The sequence below is a fragment of the Cantharellus anzutake genome (genome assembly GCF_015039405.1).
Source record: "Cantharellus anzutake strain C23 chromosome Unknown EI90scaffold_13, whole genome shotgun sequence".
Lineage (NCBI taxonomy): Eukaryota > Fungi > Basidiomycota > Agaricomycetes > Cantharellales > Hydnaceae > Cantharellus > Cantharellus anzutake.
Window position 1 is genome coordinate 37492 of NW_024066963.1, and position 21010 is coordinate 58501.

General features: G+C 50.3%; 2 protein-coding genes across 2 annotated transcripts; both read right to left on the minus strand.

Moving 5' to 3' along the window:
* Positions 1–9413: 9413 nt before the first annotated feature.
* On the minus strand, positions 9414–10342 carry EI90DRAFT_3120283 (uncharacterized protein; the record flags this gene model as incomplete). The annotated part of the gene is made up of 2 exons (XM_039063299.1): positions 9414–10154; positions 10205–10342. 2 exons carry the CDS (start codon positions 10340–10342, stop codon positions 9414–9416), a joined length of 879 nt encoding a protein of 292 aa, XP_038918523.1.
* An 8821-nt stretch (positions 10343–19163) lies between these two features.
* EI90DRAFT_3047854 (uncharacterized protein) lies at positions 19164–20358 on the minus strand. Its single transcript, XM_039059581.1, has 3 exons — positions 19882–20358; positions 19327–19837; positions 19164–19259 (listed from the first exon to the last, which is right to left on the minus strand). The coding sequence occupies exons 1-3, from the start codon at positions 20266–20268 to the stop codon at positions 19216–19218; spliced, it is 942 nt and encodes a 313-aa protein (XP_038918524.1). The 5' UTR covers positions 20269–20358; the 3' UTR covers positions 19164–19215.
* Between the last annotated feature and the right edge of the window lie 652 nt (positions 20359–21010).

Genomic DNA, 21010 nt, shown 5'->3' on the forward strand with positions numbered 1-21010 from the left:
GGGCAACCAGAAGTGGCCAGAAGGTGCAGAGATGGGCAGAGGGTGCGGAGTGGGCAGAGGGTGCGGAGTGGACGGAAGCGGGGCATGGCTGTGACCACATAGCGGGAAGCGATGAGTGTGGTTCAGATGGAGACAAGGCAGGCGTGACTGAATGCCGGGAGCGCCAAGGGCTCAGGAACTGGAGGTAAGGTTGGAATACCGGCAGGGTCTAGGTTCTGATTCTTGGCCAAGTCTCACGCAGTAAGGCAGGGGGCCAGACATGGGGTTGGGGGCTGGTTAGGATGGGTTTCGGGTCGGCGGATTCGCCTATCGGCATTGGTTCGCCGCTGACGGAGCCCCGGGATTTGTCAGTCGTGACATCTTCATGCATTGGCTGCAAATCTTAGCCAGCATCCACCCTCCAGCAACAAGTTATCTGAGAGTGACCTCTGCACCATGTGTCCTCCATCCCATTCCTCCATAAAGAAGCTCATTGCCCAATACGACTCCGACCTTGACAACCTAGCCTGTTCAGTCAGTATCGGTTCACACTACATTCCCATCAACACCCTACAAATTTGGGAAACCCTATTCCGCCTACACAATCTACAGCAGGCATGGAAGGAGTCACAAGTGCAAGTTAAAGAGATGGCAAACCACCACCCAACTCAGCAGCATGCGATCCTGGAAACTCAAAAAAGACTCCTTTCATGCCACTGGAATACTAGGGTTCAAGGGTTCTCAAAGTCAGTGTCAAGTACTATTGGGGGCTTGATGCGTCACCTCTCTATATCCTGCCTTACAACAACCGATGTGACCCTCCATCTTGAACTTCTGCACAACGACTTAGAGAGCGGAAATGTGAGGGCATGTCTTTTGAGCCCACTTCATATTCAGTACCTATCCGGATGTGTTAGACTAATGGGCAAGAATGGTTTGGAAAGATACAGAAATGACCACACCTACTTGGCCCTCCATGTCAGGGGACGACTCCCGGGTCCCCATGACCCTCCCCTATGGCCCACAGCCTCAGGTCTGGCCAGCCCTATCCAGGGCACAATCTACTGTGGGTAAGGAGATGAATAGATAAAGGCAATGTAGAATACACTTGCCTACTGTGGGTAAGGAGATGAGAAGGAAGCTAACTTCTCATCTTCCCACAGTGGCCACAATATCAGCAAAACTTCCGGGGATACCCGGAAGTCACATGAAGGGGTAGGAACCGGGCCCGGAGCATGCGGGAAGCGCAGTGGGTGCGGGTCCGGACGCAGGTCCGGGTCCAGGCTAGTCAGGGTGTGTGCCCTGACACTCCGCCAGTTGGGGTCCAAGCTCATATCAGGCTTCATATCCAAGTTCGGTGGAATTATGCTTGTTAATGGTAATCACTGGATTGGGTTCCTTATTTCGTCTATAGAGTCAACAATTTACCTCGCTGATTCTCTATACCACCGGATGGAGGACATTAATTTCTCCCACACTGCAAAGGAGGCCACCAAAATCCTTCAATGGTGGCTAGATGCTTCCTATTTAGAATCAAATCAGCATTCGACTCCCTTTCAGGCTGTGTGGCTTCCAACAGCACACCAAAAGGATTCTTCATCATGCAGCTTCTTTGCTTTGAATGCCCTGATGCATCATCTTCTCCCTGAAAAATACTCACTCTGCACGGATGACAATGACAGTGTGATAGGCCTGTGGGTTAGGTTTCTAGGATCAATCCTTGAACATCACATGGCACATGTGCGTACCAAACACACCTTTGATGATTGAAGCCATTAACATTAACCCACCACCAGGCAACAATCACCCAAGTGTCAACACCCAAAGCAGCCCCCGAAACCACAACAGTGATCCCAGTGGATCTCATGGATCCTGAGGTGGCAGCAGTGACCGCAATGTCAAAATTCAAGTTTGACATGAACAAGTGCAGGGGAGAAAAGTTGCACTTGAATCTCACCATCCAGGAAGAAGACAAAGGCTATGGCTTGCTACGTTTCTTTGGCCCTATAAGTCGTGAGGAATATGATCACCAATCAGCTATACAGTTTGAAAGGATGGCAGAGAAACAAGAAGAACTCCGAATTTTTGCACAAGAAGCGGCAACATCAAGGAAATAGACACTCCGCGAATTGGGGCGAGATCGACAACGACATTACCGAGCTTCTAGAATACTGTCCAATGACAAAGATGATAGGGTATGTGATCTGGCTCCTAGTGGCAGTGACGTTGATCTATTCAAACAGGCCAGCATTACTGATATCATGGCACCACTCCAGCTGGTCACAATTGCAACACCTCTTCCTGTTGCAGAGATGTCACAACCCAAGCGTGCCATTCAGGAGTGGATGAAGGAACGAAAGCAACAGAAGACAACTCACCCCCAAGTCAACACATCCCAGCCTCCCAGGAACAAAGTTGGTGAGCCTGTGAAAGCAACAAATTGGTTCCAACCGATTTTTTGGACAATCATTGCAGAGGTGGCGGCCACTGTGAGCCACAGGATGAGCGCCACTGACATAGTGAAAGGTTGTCAGGCAAGAAGTTGGCAGCTATTCCACTCCCTGCATGCCGATGTTGTCAGTAAATGGATTGATCGCACCAGATTGCAACCATGTTGGTCAGCTGAGACACTGGCCAAAGTTGCACGGCAGAACTGTCCAGGAGGAAATGTGACAAGGAAAGGGATTTTGGTGAGTTAGGGCATTATTCCAGAAGATATTTCACTTACCAATGAAGCCCAGGCTTCTCATCCAGATGTGGTTGCAGGAATCAAAACAATGTTGTCGAGCATCCGGCAGATGGGTGCAGTGTTGGACATCCATCAAATCCGAGGCATTATCATTGCCCAAATTCAGCACAGCGAACCTCAAATACTCCGAACCATCATCAAGAAAGATGGGAGCGTTTTTATGGCGAGCACAAAGTGGGTTCGCAAGTTTCTTGAACACGAGATGAATTGGACATTGCAACAAGCAACACGTGCCTTGCAAAAGATTCCGCCTGATGCTGCCACAAGAATCCATGCCTCACTCCTTCGCCAGGCTCATTCCATCTGCAAATATGTAATCCCTAGCAATCTCCGAGTTAATTCAGACCAGACACAGATAGTCTACCAGCAGAGCTCTGTATCAACTTATGAAACAAAAGGCTCACATCAGGTGTCTACTGTTGGCTATGAAGAGAAACGTGCCTTCACCCTCAACGTCGCCATCTCCGCTAGTGGCACACTTCTACCATTTCAAGCAATCTTCCGGGGGAAAACATCTGCAAGTCTTCCATCGGCCAGTGCTCCAGGATATAAGGAAGCTATGGACCTTGGCTTCGTTTTTGAGTGCTCTGGCAATGACACATACTGGGCAAGTATAGCAACAATGAAATCTTTTGTGAACAAGATTCTAGCCCCCTATTTCAATTCTGTGAAGCAGCGGCTTGCACTGGACCCCCTCCAAAGTGTTTGTGGCAGCTCGATGTATGGTCCGTTCACACATCCCTCGAATTCCGATGTTGGATGTATGAGAATTACCCCTGGATCATACTCGAGTATGTCCCTGCAGGGTGTACCGGTCTCTGGCAACCTTGTGACATTGGTATTCAGCGTCCACTCAAGCATGCTGTCAGGCAGTCACAGCAAACTGCCACCATTCAGGAAGTGTATTCACAACTACAGAATGGGGTTGACTCATGCGACATGATACTCAATAGCAGACTCAGCAGACTCAGGGATCATGTCCCTGGGACATTGGTCCATTCTTTCCATGTCATGAATCAGCCCAATCGGGTCCAAAAGGTGCGTTAATTTATCACAAGCTAGCTTATCCAGCTGCCCACTTTGCTTGATTCTCGATGACCTTCCAGCTCATGACCTGGAGCTTGGTAAGGCAATAATGGCACCACGGAAGTGCCCAATTGATGGCAGCAACATTCCCAAACCTACTGGACATGAAGAGGAATTCACACCTACTCCAGAAGACGATGTTGATGTCGATATTGATGAAGTATTCCAGCACATTGATGGATGGACCAATCCTGATCTGGAAGTGGATCATGGTGGCCTTCGGGTCGCTTCAACCTGCGCTGAAGAAGCTGAGGCCGAGGGCCTTGGTGATATGGCATTGCTCCCTTCATCCGGTCTTGCACAGGACCTTGGCCGTGGAATGTGAGTGAAGTGGGCATGTAATTTGGAGAGGCAAATGGCCGTTTTCCATTTTTGAATGTATATACAATACAAAAAAGGAATATTATTAGCACAGCCATCACAACATCCATGAATCTGCGTTACACTGGACAGCCAACCGGCTGCCTCGCGTTACACGTTACAATTTTACATTTGAACCAGACCGGCAGGCCAGCGTTACACGTTACCAGTTGTTGGTTGTGCCAGTACAGTACGTCGTGAGTATACCTGGCCGGGCATCCGTAACTTCATCAAGAGCTATGTCTCCTCCTGCACTTCTTGTGCCCATGCCAAAGTCCCCCGTCATAAGCCTTATGGCTTGCTCAAACAACTCCCCATCCCCAAACGTCCTTGGAACTCCATCTCCATGGATTTCATCGAACAGCTACCCTCCTCTTCCAGATTCACTTCCATCTTGGTTGTCGTGGACCGCCTGTCTAAACAGTGCATTTTCATTCCTACCCACGATACCATCACCTCTCCGGAACTGGCCAAGCTCTTCCTCCTCCATGTGTTCTCCAAGCACAGAGTTCCTTCCCATGTCACCTCCGACAGGGGTCCGGAGTTTGTCTCTCATTTTTTCCGTTCACTTGGTAAGGCCCTCGACATCCACCTCCACTTCACCTCCAGTTATCATCTGGAAGGAGATTGTCAGAGACCAGATTCGAGACGAAGGAATGTCTCCGTAACGGAGGGCTTCGGCCTCAGCGACTTCTGCCAAGAGCGCTGTGCCTAGTGACACGTCCGTGCCCTAACTTACTGACTGGCAATTAGAACCTAGGGGGGTAACTCTAGTTGATTTTACTACTGGGGCGTAACCTATGTACAAGTGGGATATATATAAGGTTACAGCAGAGACGGTTCCGCAATTGGTGGAGCCGAACGGAGTGGAGCTAACGGGGTTTAACCATTAGCCGACTGAATATTACTGACGAGTCGGTTCGCAGGGTTAGCGGAAAGGCAGGCGATAACCCAGAAACGGAAAGGAGGGATAGGCCCGAAGGTGGGCTCTGCAGGGCAGGCGAGTGTATTGCCCAGCGGAGGCGGGGGTGCGCAAGCGGACGTCGGAGCTGTCCGGAAGTCTTCAGGGCTCCGTACTTAGGGAGGCATAGGTAATAAATTGAAATGAGGGGGTGGTGACCATCGAGGGGTACCGAGAGGATTGCGGAATACGGGGGCTCCGAGGTTGGTGAGGGAGGAGTGGAGTTGGAACGGAGGGATTGGAGGGACCAGAAGTGGATGGCCGGGGATGGATATGACAGAGATGGTCAGACCGAACGGATGAACCAGATGCTCGAGCAGTACCTGCGCATCTACAGTAACTACCAGCAGGACAATTGGTCCGAACTCCTGCCTCTTGTGGAGTTCGCATACAACAACACTCCGAATGCCACCACAGGCGTCTCTCCGTTCTTCGCCAACAAAGGCTACCATCCGAACATCACCGTTCACCTGGAGCGAGACCTAACATCAGTACGTGCCCAGGAGTACTCTGTAGATCTCGACTCCCTCCATCACTTCCTTCACGAGGAAATGCACCTCGCTCAGATCCGTTATCAGGGCCTGGCAGACTCCCGTCGGAGTCCTGCCCCAGCTTTCAAAGTAGGAACCTCGGTCTATGTAAAGGCCAAGTATTTCCGCTCCACCCAACCTTCCAAAAAGCTCTCCGAGAAAAACCTCGGCCCATTCGAGATCATTGCCCATGTAGGAACTCACTCCCTCACTCTCCACCTGCCGGAAAACATGCGAGCCATTCACCCGGTATTCCATGTCTCACAGATCGAACCCTCCATCCCAAATATCATTCCGAACCGCCACCAGCCACCTCCACCTCCCATAGAAATCGAAGGTGAGATAGAGTTTGAGATTGAGGAGATACTCGACTCCAAGATCGACCGACGTAGACGCAGCAAGTTGCTCTACCTGGTCAAGTGGCTAGGCTATGAAGGGACTGACGAGGAGACACAATGTGTCAGGGGACGTCTCACGGGTCCCTGTGACCCCCCCCATGGCTGTCATATCCGTGCATACCCGACCCCGACCTGACTTCCGGACCTCCACCCTCTTCACCTCCGGAGTCATAACCTACCGCTGCCGTTCCGATACTCACCTTCGGTCCTGGCAACACACCTCCTCCTTACCTCCCCGACCCTATCTCCATCCGCTCCGATACTCATCTCGGACCGAACACCGCCCCTCTCGCCACCCTCCTACTACTCCGCTCCCCCTTCACAACACCTCCACCCTCCCGTCATCCTCCTACGCTTCCCCCGTCCGCTCCGATACTCACCTTCGGACCTGACTACTCTCCTTTCCGCCACTCCTTCTCCCCTTACCTGTCCCCTCTCTCCTCCCTCCGTTACTCCTCTGCCACCCTTCCGCCAAGTTACGACCTTCCACCGCTGTCCCGTACTTCGCACTCGGACACCGCTTGTACCTTGCTCCGAGCCTCCGTCATAGTCCCTACCTCGGACTTTGACTCCACCTCGGTCTTAGTCCATTGCATTGGTGACCTCATACTACGTAAACACCATTGCCAATATCCCTCGGACTTTCAACCCCGCCTCTGTAACCTCCGTAAGCTCCGCAACCCCTGAGCTTTGCAGATCGCCTTCGGCACTCTCGCCGCTTGTAATGTATTTCTCGCGTTTTCCCCTCATCCCTATTTGGACTACTGCTTCTTCCTATTCTAGCCAGTTAGTCATCATCCCCACTTCCTGTTACGGATACGGAGTCTCCAACGACCATATCCATCGCATGGTCAAAGACTTCCCCTCTCTATCGCTCCTCCCCTCTTTCTCCTTTCCGTCCTCTATCCCGCTACCCTATCCTCCTTACCCGTTCTACCCCTTTCCCCCCCCCTCGTGCAAAGCTTTCCCCATTGGGGTTTTGGTGCTGGCCGAGGTTGTTTGTGTTTCGCGAGATTTCCCGCGACCTTACCATTTGTAGATAGTCATGCGTCATGTACGGAAACCGCCGAAGGCGGTTCCCGCAAACTAACAACTGCTCTACAACTGTCTCGTGTACCGTCTTCTGTAACAACCCTCCCTGTGACTCAACTGAACCTGTGTGACTGTACAACTCTCAATATGTCTTATAAGTCTGGTTATATCGAGTCCTCTAACGGCCCTCGCCGCGAGAACTCGAAGTCGAGAGTCGAAGACTCTCGACGTGTGTATCGTCCTATTGAACCTGTACCCTATGGGTCTTCATCACTCCGCTCTCCCCCCAGTACTCAACATACGACGTCCCATCACGATCATGGTGATCGTGAACACTATGAGGCCCACTTACCCTCGATGCCGGCACGTTCGCTACGTGAACGCCAAGTAGCCGCCCATCCACCGTCTGTTTCTTCCTTTGCCAGTCATCATATGTCCCCGCCAACGGTACGTTCCCTTTGGGAACACCAAGTCACCGAAGGCCCTAATAGTCAGCCCTCATTGCACGCCTACGATATCAACCCGCTACCGGTACGTTCGCACTGCGAACGCCAAGTACCCGATGGCAACTACGCGAAGCTCTCACCCATCTCACCAGTCGCGACCTCGCACAAGGTACGCTCCATTGAGGAGCGCCAAGTATCCGTGGCTGACCCATCTGTCCTGATATCTCCGACTATCAATCATCAATCCCTTAATAGCTCACTACATCACCCATCGCGATCGATGGGAATTCGATCGCCCACTCCCAGGTCAGACTGGGATCACTCATCGATTACACTTCCAGTTATGGTACAAACTAGACATGACTCTCGCCTTCCCACTATAAGAACGGATCGAGGAATGGGGAATTTCCCCCATCCCCGTAACACTTCCCCTCATCCTCCTGCCCCTCTGGGCCTCGCCCTCCCTACCTCTTTTCAGACATATCACAGGTCCTGCCTTATGACCTTCGGTACCGCTCCGCTCCCTCTACCCTTTGTTCCCTTTCAGACGTCTTCGTTCCGATTCGGTTACCCTTTGTTTTCCTTGTGCTTTTGCCCCTTCCATTATATATATCGGCGCTTGTACATACTCGTTTTGGTTTAGTCCGAAATCGACCTGAAATGCCCCCTAGAGACTTCCTGCTCACCTACTGTGAAATTAAGGACCAAATGGACAAACAGCAATGGCACAGCGCTCCGCTTGAGTCGCTGAGGCCAAGGTCCCTCCACACTAAGTCTCCAATTCCACTCCGGAGTCGTCCGAATCCGCCTGTTCTAACAATGGCCCACAACCTAAAGGGACACAGCCCTGTCCAGGGCACATGCTGTGGGTAAGAAGGTGAATAGATAAAAGGCAAGTAGTGTACAACTTGCCTGCTGTGGGTAAGAAGGTGAGAAGGAAGCTAACTTCTCACCAAGGAAGCTAACTTCTCACCTTCCCACAGTGGCCCAATATAATCGAAAACTTCCGGAGATATCCGGAAGTCACATGAGGCCCGAGACCCGGGCCCGGGGCATCCGGCCGCACAGAGCGTCCGGCACAGGGCGTGCGCAGGAGGTGCAACGGCTGGGTGTGCATGCGGATGCGGGTGCGAGTGTGGGTGCGAGTGCGGGTGTGGGCTAGGTCAGGGTGTATGCCCTGACACAATGGCTCCTTGCTGTCAGGGGACGGACCCCGGGTCCCCATGACCCCTCTCTCTATAGCCCACAGCCCTGTGTGTAAACAGCCTATCCTAAGGCATAACCTACTGTGGGTAAGAAAGTGAGAAGAAGGTTAACTTCTCACTTTCCCACAGTGGCCCCAATATGGCGAAAACTTCTGGGGATACCCGGAAGTCACATGAAGGGTAGGAACCGGGCCCGGAGCATGCGGCGCACGGAGCATGCAGGGCAGAGGCGCACATGCAGGTCCAGGTGCAGGTCCGGGCTAGTCAGGGTGTGTGCCCTGACACTTGCTGGCGAACTCGATCACGCCTCTGACCTCGTCGAAGCATTCCACTCTCGGTACCCAGATAAGCCTGGACCCGAAGCCCCTTAGGAACCCTGGCTCCTTTCCCATCTCTCCCTTTCTCTCCACTCCTCACTTCCATTTCCATTTTTTCCTTTCTGTAAGTACAGCTCCCCTCACCTTACTAATTCTGGGCCTTCAAGGGTTCAGGCCTAAGAAGGGGATACTGTCATATCCATCCCTGGCCATCGACTTCCACTCCCTCCGACCCCTCTGGTCTACCTCCACTCCTTCTTCACTAACCTCGGAGCTCCCGTATTCCGCAATCACCTCGGTACCCCTCGATGGTCACCACCCCCTCTTTTCAATTTATTACCTATGCCTCCCTAAGTACAGAGCCCCAAAGGCCTCTGGACAGCTCCGACGTCCGCTAGCGCACTCCCGCCTCCGCTGGGCAATACACTCACTTGCCCTGAAAGTCCACCTTTGGGCCTATCCCTCCTTTCCATTTCTGGGTTATCGCCTACCATTCTGTTAACCCTGTAACCTGACTCATATGGACTTATAGTTTGGGATCCCCTGATCTTTCCAGAAATAACCACCGAACCGGGCATAGTCCGATCGAGTGGCAAAGATAATGTAGTTATCTGGCCCTGTACATCAGCGTCTTCCAGTCTGGCTATCCTTGGGCATTCATAAGCTTGTTTCCACTGATGAAGCTCTAAAGAGAGACTTCCAGAATAGCGGGCATAAGGTGCATAGGAACGGTGGTCACATGGTTCCAATTGAACAACAGTCCATATTGGAGGATATGATTGGGCCGCATGTCTCCACGTCGAGGAGACTTCACTAAGAGTGATAGGAGAAGGGAGATACTTGAAGTTGTAGTCATATTCTCTTGGTTGAACGGCATACAGGAAGATTCGTTGCAAAACTTCCATAGGAAGGGCAGCCATGGGTTGAAGGAAATTGCGAAGCCTGGTGCGCCATCGTCGTAAAGTATGTTTGATTGTGCTGAGCTTCTGACTTAGTGCATCAATGGATTTGTAATCCGCATCCATGCATTCCAGGGTGTCTGTCATATCCCGGAATCCTGACCCCACGCACTCCCACCACATCACACCTTCCTAACAACTTCACCATCCCCTACACCATGCCTCCCCACTCCCCAAGTCACCTTCCCTCCTGACTGTCTCAGCTCCGGTCTGGTTGCAGCGCACCGAACCTTGGCCACTCCCATCCCGGAAGCTCGGTCCTGAGTCAGAACATTCGGAGACTCCGGATTTGCTCCGATATCCCAACGGACCTCCGACATCCTGTGACACACCCTTAAACCATTTCTCCACCCATTTCATTTATTTGAGTCACCCAACATCCTTCGGATATGCAACTCCGCTTTCGGAGTTACCTGCATCCCTCGGTGATCTCACTCACATCATCACTTATTAGTCACCTTCCATTCTTAGCATGACTATCTTCTTCTTACCATTCAGTCGGCTAACCCCCCCCTTACCCATTTCTCGTTCCCATTCATTTTCCGGCCTCTTACTCCGCCCTCCATGGTCCGACACCTCGGTTCCCCGTTAAAGATATCGTTCGGGACCTTTCGGTACCTCTCGGTATCATTCGGCACCTTTCAGTGTTGTCCCATTGTCATTCGGACTTTGACTAAGTCCTTTCCATTCCCCTTTATAAATACCCGTAGGTTAGAACCTGTAGTTCCTCAGTTCTAATCTCGACTAAAATGCTACCCAAAGTCCCCCTGAGTGAATCCTGTTCCCATTCTACAAGATACCTCAGACATAAGAAATACAAGGACTAACTGAGACGTAACAGAGGCACAGCGCTCCCTCCGAGTCGCTGAGGCCGTGTCCTTCTTAGAGCCTCTTGTATCATCCAGCAGAACCAGGCTTCCTGGAGAAGCTTCGGTCCACCACCAGAGCTCTCGGATCCCCCTCTAGTTGAGCCCCACCTGCATTCGGACTCATGCATTTACCCCTACGATCCGGGTTTTTGACAGTGTCCTCAATTGTCCTTCGAGAGGAGTGTTGGGTTGCAGTATTGTATGTGAGATGGACGGTGTAGGCGGGATAATCACCCACATGCAGAGCTGGCTCGGATACCCGATTTCACGACTATAAAACCACTTCCATTCACACAACAACCCGATACAAATTCGACATCTAAAAATAGTCCTAATTCGTACGATTCTGACGATATCAAGAACGTCCCAATCGGTGGAGATTTGACGGAGTTCTGTGTTGGAGATGTTAGGCACAGCAGGTCACGGGCATGTGCGGGCGTGGGAATCTCAAGCGGCAACCCAGGATTCCAGCCTCACTCGTTCCCATGGCGTCTAATAAATTGGTAAAAATGCTTGTTGGCTGTGTGAGAGTTATCTCCGGCTACATTTTCAATTTAGGCTCTTAATTCCGCAAATCCATTGAGATATAGCTTATTTTCTTTTATTTCATATTTTGCCATCATTTCAGATATTGATTGATATTCTTTTATTGTTACTGTTACCCTTTTTTATTATTTCGCCTAATAAGGTACCCAGGTGCCATATGGTACCAATATTCCCCATCTATTCTTTCTAAAAATAATTATTAGATATAATCCTGTACATACCGGATTTTTGAAAAGAAGTTCTCCCCTCCCCCAATTTCTCTAAGGTGCTAGGATGCGCTAGAGTTGGAGTGAATGTGTGGAATCCAACAGTAGGAATAAGGGCAACTGTCTAGCCCACAACGAGTGGGTAGTAGATTAGTTGAGCCCGGACCTTGCGGAATCCCCAAGAACCCACCACGGAGTTAAGGATCGAGCATAGTGAAGTTCAGTCAAGAAAGTAGGAGTTTTGGAGATTTTGGCCCCATGAGCTTAGTCGGCATAGAGAGCCACGAGCCCTCTTTCAACAGGTGCGAAAGTGATGATATCATAACCAAGAACATATTGATGCAATGAGTTAGCGTCATTGGACATGCGGTGAAGTAGAGTGGTGAACATAGATTCTGGCATCTTAGACTTGGGGAACGTGGATGTCCTGAGCATTCGGAAGTTTCTGCATCATTCCAGGATGCCAAGAGGATTGCACAACACGAGGCTTCGGATTCTGCAGGGGAGTGAGGCAGATTTATTGCCGAAATCTTGCTTTCCAGCTAGCGTACATGCTTAGAAAAGAAAAACCAATCCCAAATGCCAGAGATATCCAAACAAATATTGGAAAAAGCAGATCATCCACATCCATTCCCACGTTTGCTCCAATGCATTTCAAATTGTGCCATTGCCCGCCAAGCAATTACTCGAGCTTTCCCTTTTGCTTGCAATGACCGTGGTGCTCTCCTTATTCTTCCTTGTTCTCTGTGCACGGCATGTACTAGCATGTACATACTGTAAGGATTTGTAAGCTATCGCACCTGCATTCCGATAAAACGCTGGACCATTCCATCCTCATCCTCTGCTTCTGCATGAATTAAGCTATGGGCATGTATACTGATGCGACAATGGCTTAAGCACTGCAGCTCGCATCACAATCGGAGTTTCCGTTAGTAAGCAAACGATCTACCTTCTCTCACCAATGCAACCCGCAAACCGTCTCCTCTCATCCATAGCTGCTGTGCTCATACTACTCCTTGTGGGGGTGTTATATTACCGCCATCGTCATGCATGATGAAATGTCGTATTCACCCAACAACCATACTCAGACCCATACAACAACCTGTCTCCAGAATTTGGGCGGGGTGAAGGATGGAATACAATGGGTGGCACTGGCATGAGCTACCCACCCCCTGCTCATCCAGTGCGTCCATGCTGTGCACCCGGTTTTGACTCATGCTAATTTATCTTTTTTCAGCCTCCACCTGGCGGACATCACCAATATCCTCCACCTCCTGGACCGCCCCCTAATCATCAAGTCTGAAAGCGACCACGAACGACTGACAGTTTGATGGCACTCCTCCCTCTTATATCACCCCTGATTTTTTGCCATCGGCCAGGCTCTCAGCCCCAGATGCTACACCTGGGCTCCCTCGACCCCAGATGAGTCCCTGACAAATAGCCAACCTGTCAGGGGACAAACCCGGGTCCCCATGACCCCTCTCTCTATAACCCAGAGCCTGACCTGTAACAGCCCATCTCAGGGCACAATGCTACTGTGGGTAAGAAAGTGATATAAACAAAGGGGCAAGTAGATACACTTGCCTACTGTGGGTAAGAAAGTGAGAAGAAGGTTAACTTCTCACTTTCCCACAGTGGCCCCAATATGGCGAAAACTTCCGGGGATACCCGGAAGTCACATGAGGTGGGATCCGGGGTCGGATCATGCGGCATGCGGAGCATGCGGTGCAGGAAGTGCGCGGGAAGTGGAGCGGGTCCGGACGCGGGTCCGGGTCCGGGCTAAGTCAGGGTATGTGCCCTGACACAACCTCAACTCATATCGGAAATTCATGACCAATGTTTGTTATTCGAAGGATAAACCTGGATTAACAAACATTGAGAAGAATGTTTCTGATGGTCTTGAGGATATTCTGACACTTACTGAACTCTGTGTTCACACTTTGTATAGTGAATTTGTCTCCCAACCCTTGGTGCAAGAGCTCCATTATGGCATTGATAGGGTCAATGAGATTTCACTTGGGCCATTACATGATGCTGTCCTGACTCACCTATCCAAGATCCAAAGCAATCCTTCCCTTTGGCTCACTCACAGCAGCTCATTTGTTGAGGCAAGCCTAAATGGTGCCAAAATCAAAAATACCGAGGCAATTGAAGCAGCACATGTACTTTCCCTTCACCTCCCCCACATACTGGACGCTCTTATTGCATTTCTGGATGGTGCCTCTGAAACATACATGTCAGGGCACACCTGCCTGACCCTGTGCCACACCCCACGCTGTACTGCCCTACTCCACTTCCCCCACTATCACCCCCCGTCCCTCCTTTCTCACTTTCCCCCCTCCCTCTCTATTTCTATTCTACGGTCGATTTCCCTTTTCTCCATGTACCACTACATACCTAACCCCGTTCCCCTGATCACCGCACGCGCTGCGCACACTCCTGCCTCCTGAGCGGCCACCTCCGGGATCTCCTGCAGAGACACCTGGGGAGGTGTGGCTGTGTGCGGAGATGACGTGGCTTCCTCCATGTGACCCTAACTGCATGTATATAATAACGCCTGGGGTGGGAACAGAAGAAGCAGCCTTCTTCTCAACTTCCCACTTCAGCCTAAGTGGTCGGGGACACTCACCCCGCGACAGGACCGCCACTACACATAGCCGACACCTGTCCCACCAAGTCCCTCGTGCCGGGACCTCGCCGCTTTCGGAGCTGTCCCTGACAATACACCAGGTTCTCAACAGAGTTTGCTATTGGGGGGACAAATCAACTCACTGACACCAGAAGAGATCGAAAGGATCTTCATTCCAAGCACAAATGATGCAAACAAGGGTGCACTGTCAGGGCACACACCCTGACTAGCCCAGACCCGGACCCGCATCCGGACCTGCATCTGCCCGCTGCACTTCCCACATCTGCGCACACTCCATGTGCCGCATGTTCCAGGCCCAGTTCCCACCCCCTCATGTGACTTCCGGGTATCCCCAGAAGTTAGCTTCCTTCTCATCTTCTTACCCACAGGAGGCAAGTGTATCTACTTGCCTCTTTATCTATACATCTTCTTACCCACAGTAGGTTGTGCCCTGGATAGGGCTGGTTACACCAGTAGGTTGTGGGCCATAGGGGAGGGTCATGGGGACCTGGGAGTTGTCCCCTGACATGCACTTGGCCAACTTTGGTGCATGAAGCAGCTGAGTACACACATGATGCAGATGAAGTTGAATGCCATCCAGATGGCAAAGCGGAATGGAGTAGATGATTTTATAGTTGGTAGTCTAATAGGAGGGCTAAAGCGGGAGCTCAGTCTCTGTTAATGAAGAACTGAATTACTACAGTTAATACTAACCTAAAGCAGGAGCTATAGTACAGAAGAGTACAGAGTAAGTAATGTAACAACTAACTAAAAACAATGATACTAACCTCAGTCTCCGTTAATGTTAGAACTGGGCAAGGGTGGACGATTCTGGAGGGGAACCGGAGACTTAGCAAGGAGGGACCTTGGCCTCAGCGACTCAAGTGGAGTGCTGTGCCATTGCTGTTTGTCCATTTGGTCCTTAATTTCATAGGAGGTGAGCAGGAAGTCTCTAGGGGGCATTTCAGGTCGATTTTAGACTAAGGCCTAAAACGAGTATGTACAGGCACCGATATATATAATGGGAGGGCGAAAGCACAAGGAAACAAAGGGGATCCGAATTGGAATGAAGGCATCCGAACGGGAACAAAGGGAAGACCAAAGCGGAGCGGTACCAGAGGTCATAAGGCAGAACCTGTGGTACGTCCAAAAGGAGGTAAGGAGGGTGAGGCCCAGAGGGGCAGGAGGATGAGGGGAAGTGGGGATGATGACTAACTGGCTAGAATGGGAAGAAGCAGCAGTCTAAATAGGGATGAGGGGAAAACGCGAGAGATACATTACAAGCAGCGAAAGTGCCAAAGATGATCCGTGGAGCTCAGGGGTTACGGAGCTTACAGAGGTTATGGAGGCAGGGTTGAAAGTCCGAGGAATATTGGCAATGGTGTTTACGTAGTATGAGGTCACCAATGCAATGGACTAGGGCCAAGGTGGAGTCAAAGTCCGAGGTAGGAGCTATGATGGAGGCTCGGAGCAAAGGTATGAGCGGTGTTCGAGTACGAAGTACAGGACAGCAGCAGAAGGTCGTAACTTGGTGGGGGATTGACAGAAGAGGGCCAGAGGGAAGAGAGAGGAAGGAGGAAGGGTGTGGAGGAGAGGAGAGGTGTCAGGTCCGAAGGTGAGTATCAGAGCGGATGGGAGAAGAGTAGGAGGGTGACGGAAGGGTGGAGGTGTTGTGGGGAGGAAGCAGAGGAGTGGGAGGAGGAGTAGTAGGAGGGTGGTGAGAGGGGTGGTGTTCAGTCCGAGGTAGGTATCGGAGCAGACGGAGATAGGACAGGAGAGGGACGGAGGAGTGGAGGTGACATGGGGGGGGTGAGAGGAGGTGTGGTGTCAGGACCGAGGGTGAATATCGGAACGGACAGCAGTAGGGCAGGACTCCGGAGGTGGTGAAGAGGGAGGTCCGGGAGTCAGGTCGGGATCAGGTATGCACGGATATGACAGTTAATGAAGAACTGAGGAGAAAAGGAAAGTAGAGCGAAAAGAGTATATGTTAGAATGGGCGGATTCGGACGACTCCGGAATGGAATCGGAGACTTATCATGGAAGGACCTTGGCCTCAGCGACTCAGGCGGAGCGCTGTGCCATTGCTGGTTGTCCTGGGGGTCCCTAATTTCGGATCTAGCAGAGGGGAAGTCTCTTGGGGGAATTCAAGTCGATTTCGGACTGAGGTTACAAGTTACTAGGTACATTGTATATAAGGAGGGGTCCGGAATCAAAAGGAACAAGGGTAGGATGAAAGGAGACAAAGGGAGATGGAAAGAGGAACAACACCGAGGGTCAAGTGTTTGACTCAATGGTGTTTCCCAAAGGAGGAATGAAGGGCCAAGGCCCAAGAAGGAAGGAAGGAGGATGGGAGTCGGGAATGGCTAGCTGACTGAATAGAAAGGAAGCAGCAGCCCAAATAGGAATGAGGGAGAATAGCGGAATTGAAATGGACAATGCAATAGTTGCAAGGTCCGGAGTAAGTCCGGAAAGTCCGAACTCGGAGGTTAAACTCCGGAATATTGGCAAAGGTAATTAAATGGAATGAGCTAACCAATACAATGGGTATAAGCGGAGGTGGGGTCAAAGTCCGAGGTCGGAGCTAAGACCGGAGGTTCCAGAGACGTGACGTGAACAGGATACCGGAGCGGAGGTCCGGAGTCGGGAGCATAGGTTTTGCGTACTCGTCTGGAAGGTGTCGAGGTTGGGGTCAGACCCGGAATGTTCCGGAGTCGGACCGAAGGTGGTGTCCAAGCCGGAGGTGGAATAACCTCTTGGGAGTCAGCAAGGAGGTGACGGAAGGGAAGTAGGGCTCCGGAAGTCGGAGTTCAGAGTTCCGGGAGCCCGGAGCGGAGGTCGGGATTGTATGGATATGACAGTATATACAATTATATACATTGTGTCACAAGGCGAATATGGATGTAAGAGAGATCATGTGGTGTTGGTTGGTAAGTCACAGGTCGTTGTTGCTCCAACATAGTCTGTCCAGCGAAGACCAGAGAGCACTGATGTCACTTGCGAGGCTGTGGGATATGTCAGGCCATGAGTGTGAGCGGAAGCGAGAAATCTGAGCAGCAAATGCAAAGGTGGCAGATAGTCAGCAGAAGGCCAAGGCTGCAAAAGAAAGGACACAGGCAAAGCAGGAAGCACTCAAGAAGTTGTCAGAGGATGTGATCTATGATTTAGAAGGAATAAAACCAAGAAAGCAGCCAAGCAACAACTTGACGTGCACCAATACCTTCATCCCAATGACAAGGACATCCCAAGGGTTGGGGTCTTTAGCAGTATGAATAATGAAGAACAGAAAGAGGTACTCACACAGATAGCCAGCAAGTATTATCCTGTGTAGCACTCAGTAGTTGACTCAATATGGGGATGGGGGGAAAGAATGACGATGATAGCTCGATGTTGCAATGGCCCACACAGTTTTAAGTGGCTAATGAACAAGAACAGATATTGGACAAATGGGATAAGCAAATAGGGTGGGGAAACTGCTGCATATGGAATGGCACAGCGTAGTGGGCTGACAAAACTCGGAGTAGGACAAGATGCAGAAAGGGGACCTAAAATGATATTGCAACGTAAAATGCATACCAGAACATCATTATGTCTTGTCTTCCAACACTGCAACATCCCCAGCACCTGGAAGGATGGAGAGTGATGCAATGTGATCATGTTTGGCATGTCCATAGTTCAATCACTAGAATGCCCATTAATCTACTCATATTTGCATGGGTTTAATCATCTATCCTTACAATCTCCTTACTTCCAAAGTTTTAACGTGGTTTCCAACCTAGAGGCCAGTTTTGCTTATGTAAGTGTCACAACGTTACAACGTTGGTTGACGACCCCCATTTATAGTGAAAAAGGCCTTTTAGGCCCCATGCAAATGTCCTGAGGTCCCCCCTATAAAGGCCCACATAGTAGTTGTCCAAGGTGGATGTCTTCAACGTTGTAAGGCCTCCATTAGGCATCCACTCAAAACACTCATCGCCAACTTGTGTGCTCGTTCATTTTGGCACTTGCCGGTTTACCAGAGTAACCTCCGATCATTGATTCATCGCCACGGTACAAGTACTATTTCTCATGTCGAAGATCCTGCAAGATAGCCTTCCGCGTGTGTCGGCAGATGTGGAAACACTTGGCGACTATGTCCGAGCAACTACAGCCGCCAAGATCACTCCCCTTTACTGCCTCCATGGGCCACCAGTCCGTCGATCCCATCGAGCCTCTGTGATGGAAGCTCTGGGTAAGGTGGATGTTGACTACGATGCAATCCTTAAACAGTTAGGAGAGTTGAAAGCCGTTGAAGCCAAGTTCCGTGTTTGGCGTGCTCGACTCCGCACTTCCCTGCAACCTGTTGACTAGAGACTAGAGGGGCACCCAACAATGACTCCGAGCCAATGCGAGGTTACAGGACCCCCACCGATTTTATTGTTATCATTAAAAATCAATTCGACAATTTTTTCAATTAGCATTTTGATTGATGCGGTGAACAAGCGCTTAAGTTATATACTTAAAAGTCAGGCTCCCTCAGAATCGTAGTACGACGAATCTGCGGCATTTGAGGAACAGTCCCAATCACTTGAATGGTGTGAACCCATTGTCGCGAGATTGGCTTGGCGTGCGCAGCGTGTCCTACCCTTGAGCCAAGTATGACCAACCCCACTGTGTTCATCCCTATGCATAACTCGTAAAAATTCTTCGACAATGGGCATTGCTTTCATCGTCAGGTCATGGTGGGTCATTCCTCGCATCCAAATCCCTCGGTCCTTCCCCACCTGCTGAAGGACCAATTCTCCAGCTTCCACCAAAGACCGGCCAATGCTTTCGAAGCGCGCTTGTAAATCTGCGATCTGGAGAGAGTTAGATGTCGGCGTTTATTTGATGGAGTTATTCATCTTAAACTCACTTCTTCCTCATCCGATCCTTCGTTGAGCCAAAGGTCTATGGGTTGCTCATTGTCAGGGAGGCGCCCAACCTCTGCATTGTCTATGCCTGTTCGGGTCTGGAAAGGAGTCCAAATGGTCATTATAGGTCAAGTATACTAGACAAAATGAATATAACCTTCTTACTGATGTGACTCAGTGGATCGAGTTCTGCGGATGAGTGGGTGCGCTTCAGGTTCATGAATTGACTGAGCGCCAATCTTGTCGTTTCACGGTCTTGATCATCGCTGTCTGAGGTGTTCCCTGTGCCGTGGTCTTGGTTTCCAAGATGAGAATGCCGATATAAAGGCATAGTGCGCCTACGGTGAATTTCTTCCCAGAATGCCATAGGTGGCTTCTTAGAATAGTGCACCAAGTGCTTACAAAGATGAAAAGTATGTGTATCTTGTGTCCCACATCGGCAGGTCCAGCTGAGAACATCCGTGTGATAGTCACGACTGCTGAGCTGCTTTTTTGACAAATCATTCCATGCAGTCTTGAAGGCACGTTGCCAGCTGGTAAGAGCACGGCTCCGTCCAATTCGATAATCGGGTTCTAGCACATTAGATGAATAAATGTAGGAATTTATTGTCGAGTATGTGATAATGAATACTGTCTGGTCAAGAGGGGAGCGAGTTTTGAACCGAAGATATCCGTGCTTGAGACTTTCCAATGATTTTCGGTGATCATTGTTGTGCGCACACGTGAAAGACGAGTCCCACTGGATGAGCGTGCCCAGAGATCCCAACAAGAGTACCAAGAGTTCCACAAGTATGCCCAAACCTCGGCAAGGCCACGTTCACGGCAGAATGTATACATTTGATATACAGAGGCACGTTGGATTTCTTCCTTGGTTTGAAATGAGCCAGAAATCATTGGGAAGAAGGGATGTCGGCACAGATGATGAATGAATAACCTGAGAATCTGACGGCGATGAGCCTCCGGACAAAACACATAGTTGGGGTCCATCATGCGCTTTTCCCCTACATCCAACTGATATGAAGGGGCATCATCATGCTCACTTTCTTCAGCATCCCCATTAAACTCATTACTTTCGTCTTCCTCCCCTTCTCGATCAACACGTGCCATATTCTGGAGAACCGGGAGCGCCTTCTCAAACTCGTCCAACAAGAACCCATCCTCACCCTCTGACTCGACTCCTTGACCCTCAGCACACTTATCCGTTGCCTCATTCTGATCTGGTCCAGGAGTGTTCAGTATTTGTATACAAGTTTGCACCGAAATAGTAAAACTCACTTCTCAACAGCTGCACATCTTGATTTCCTGGCACCACCACCATCCTTTTTATTTTGAGTGTTAGAGATGGTTTAGGAGGCACCTTGCGCCCAATCAGTGAGTCTCCGAGGCGAATTCTGAGTATGGGAATAGTTTCTTGTGCAACTTTTATTTGATCTGCATGCTCACGCTACAATAGTAAGTCCTCAACAATCTATCCATATACCGGCTAGAGAGTCTGATACTCACATCTATATTTGAGAGTCCATGCCTCTGTCCAATAGGCATGAACCATTGGTCAATAAACTCGAACTGACTCCGTGCTTGGACTATGGAATATGGGGCAGGTGCACGCTTTCGAATAGCAAGTCATTTTCTCAATGCGCGAAGTACATGCCAATAACATAGCTGATAATCAGCATTGGGCCAAACTGAACGGAGGGCATTGATTTCTGAGAGGTCCTTGTCTGAAAGCGTGAAGTGTGGCCAAATATCACACTCTTCCCGAAAATACTTGAACCATTCGATTAGGACATCTCGCTTTGCATGTAGTGGTGGGTTCTTTCGCTTTGGACGGACAAATAGCCACCCTAGA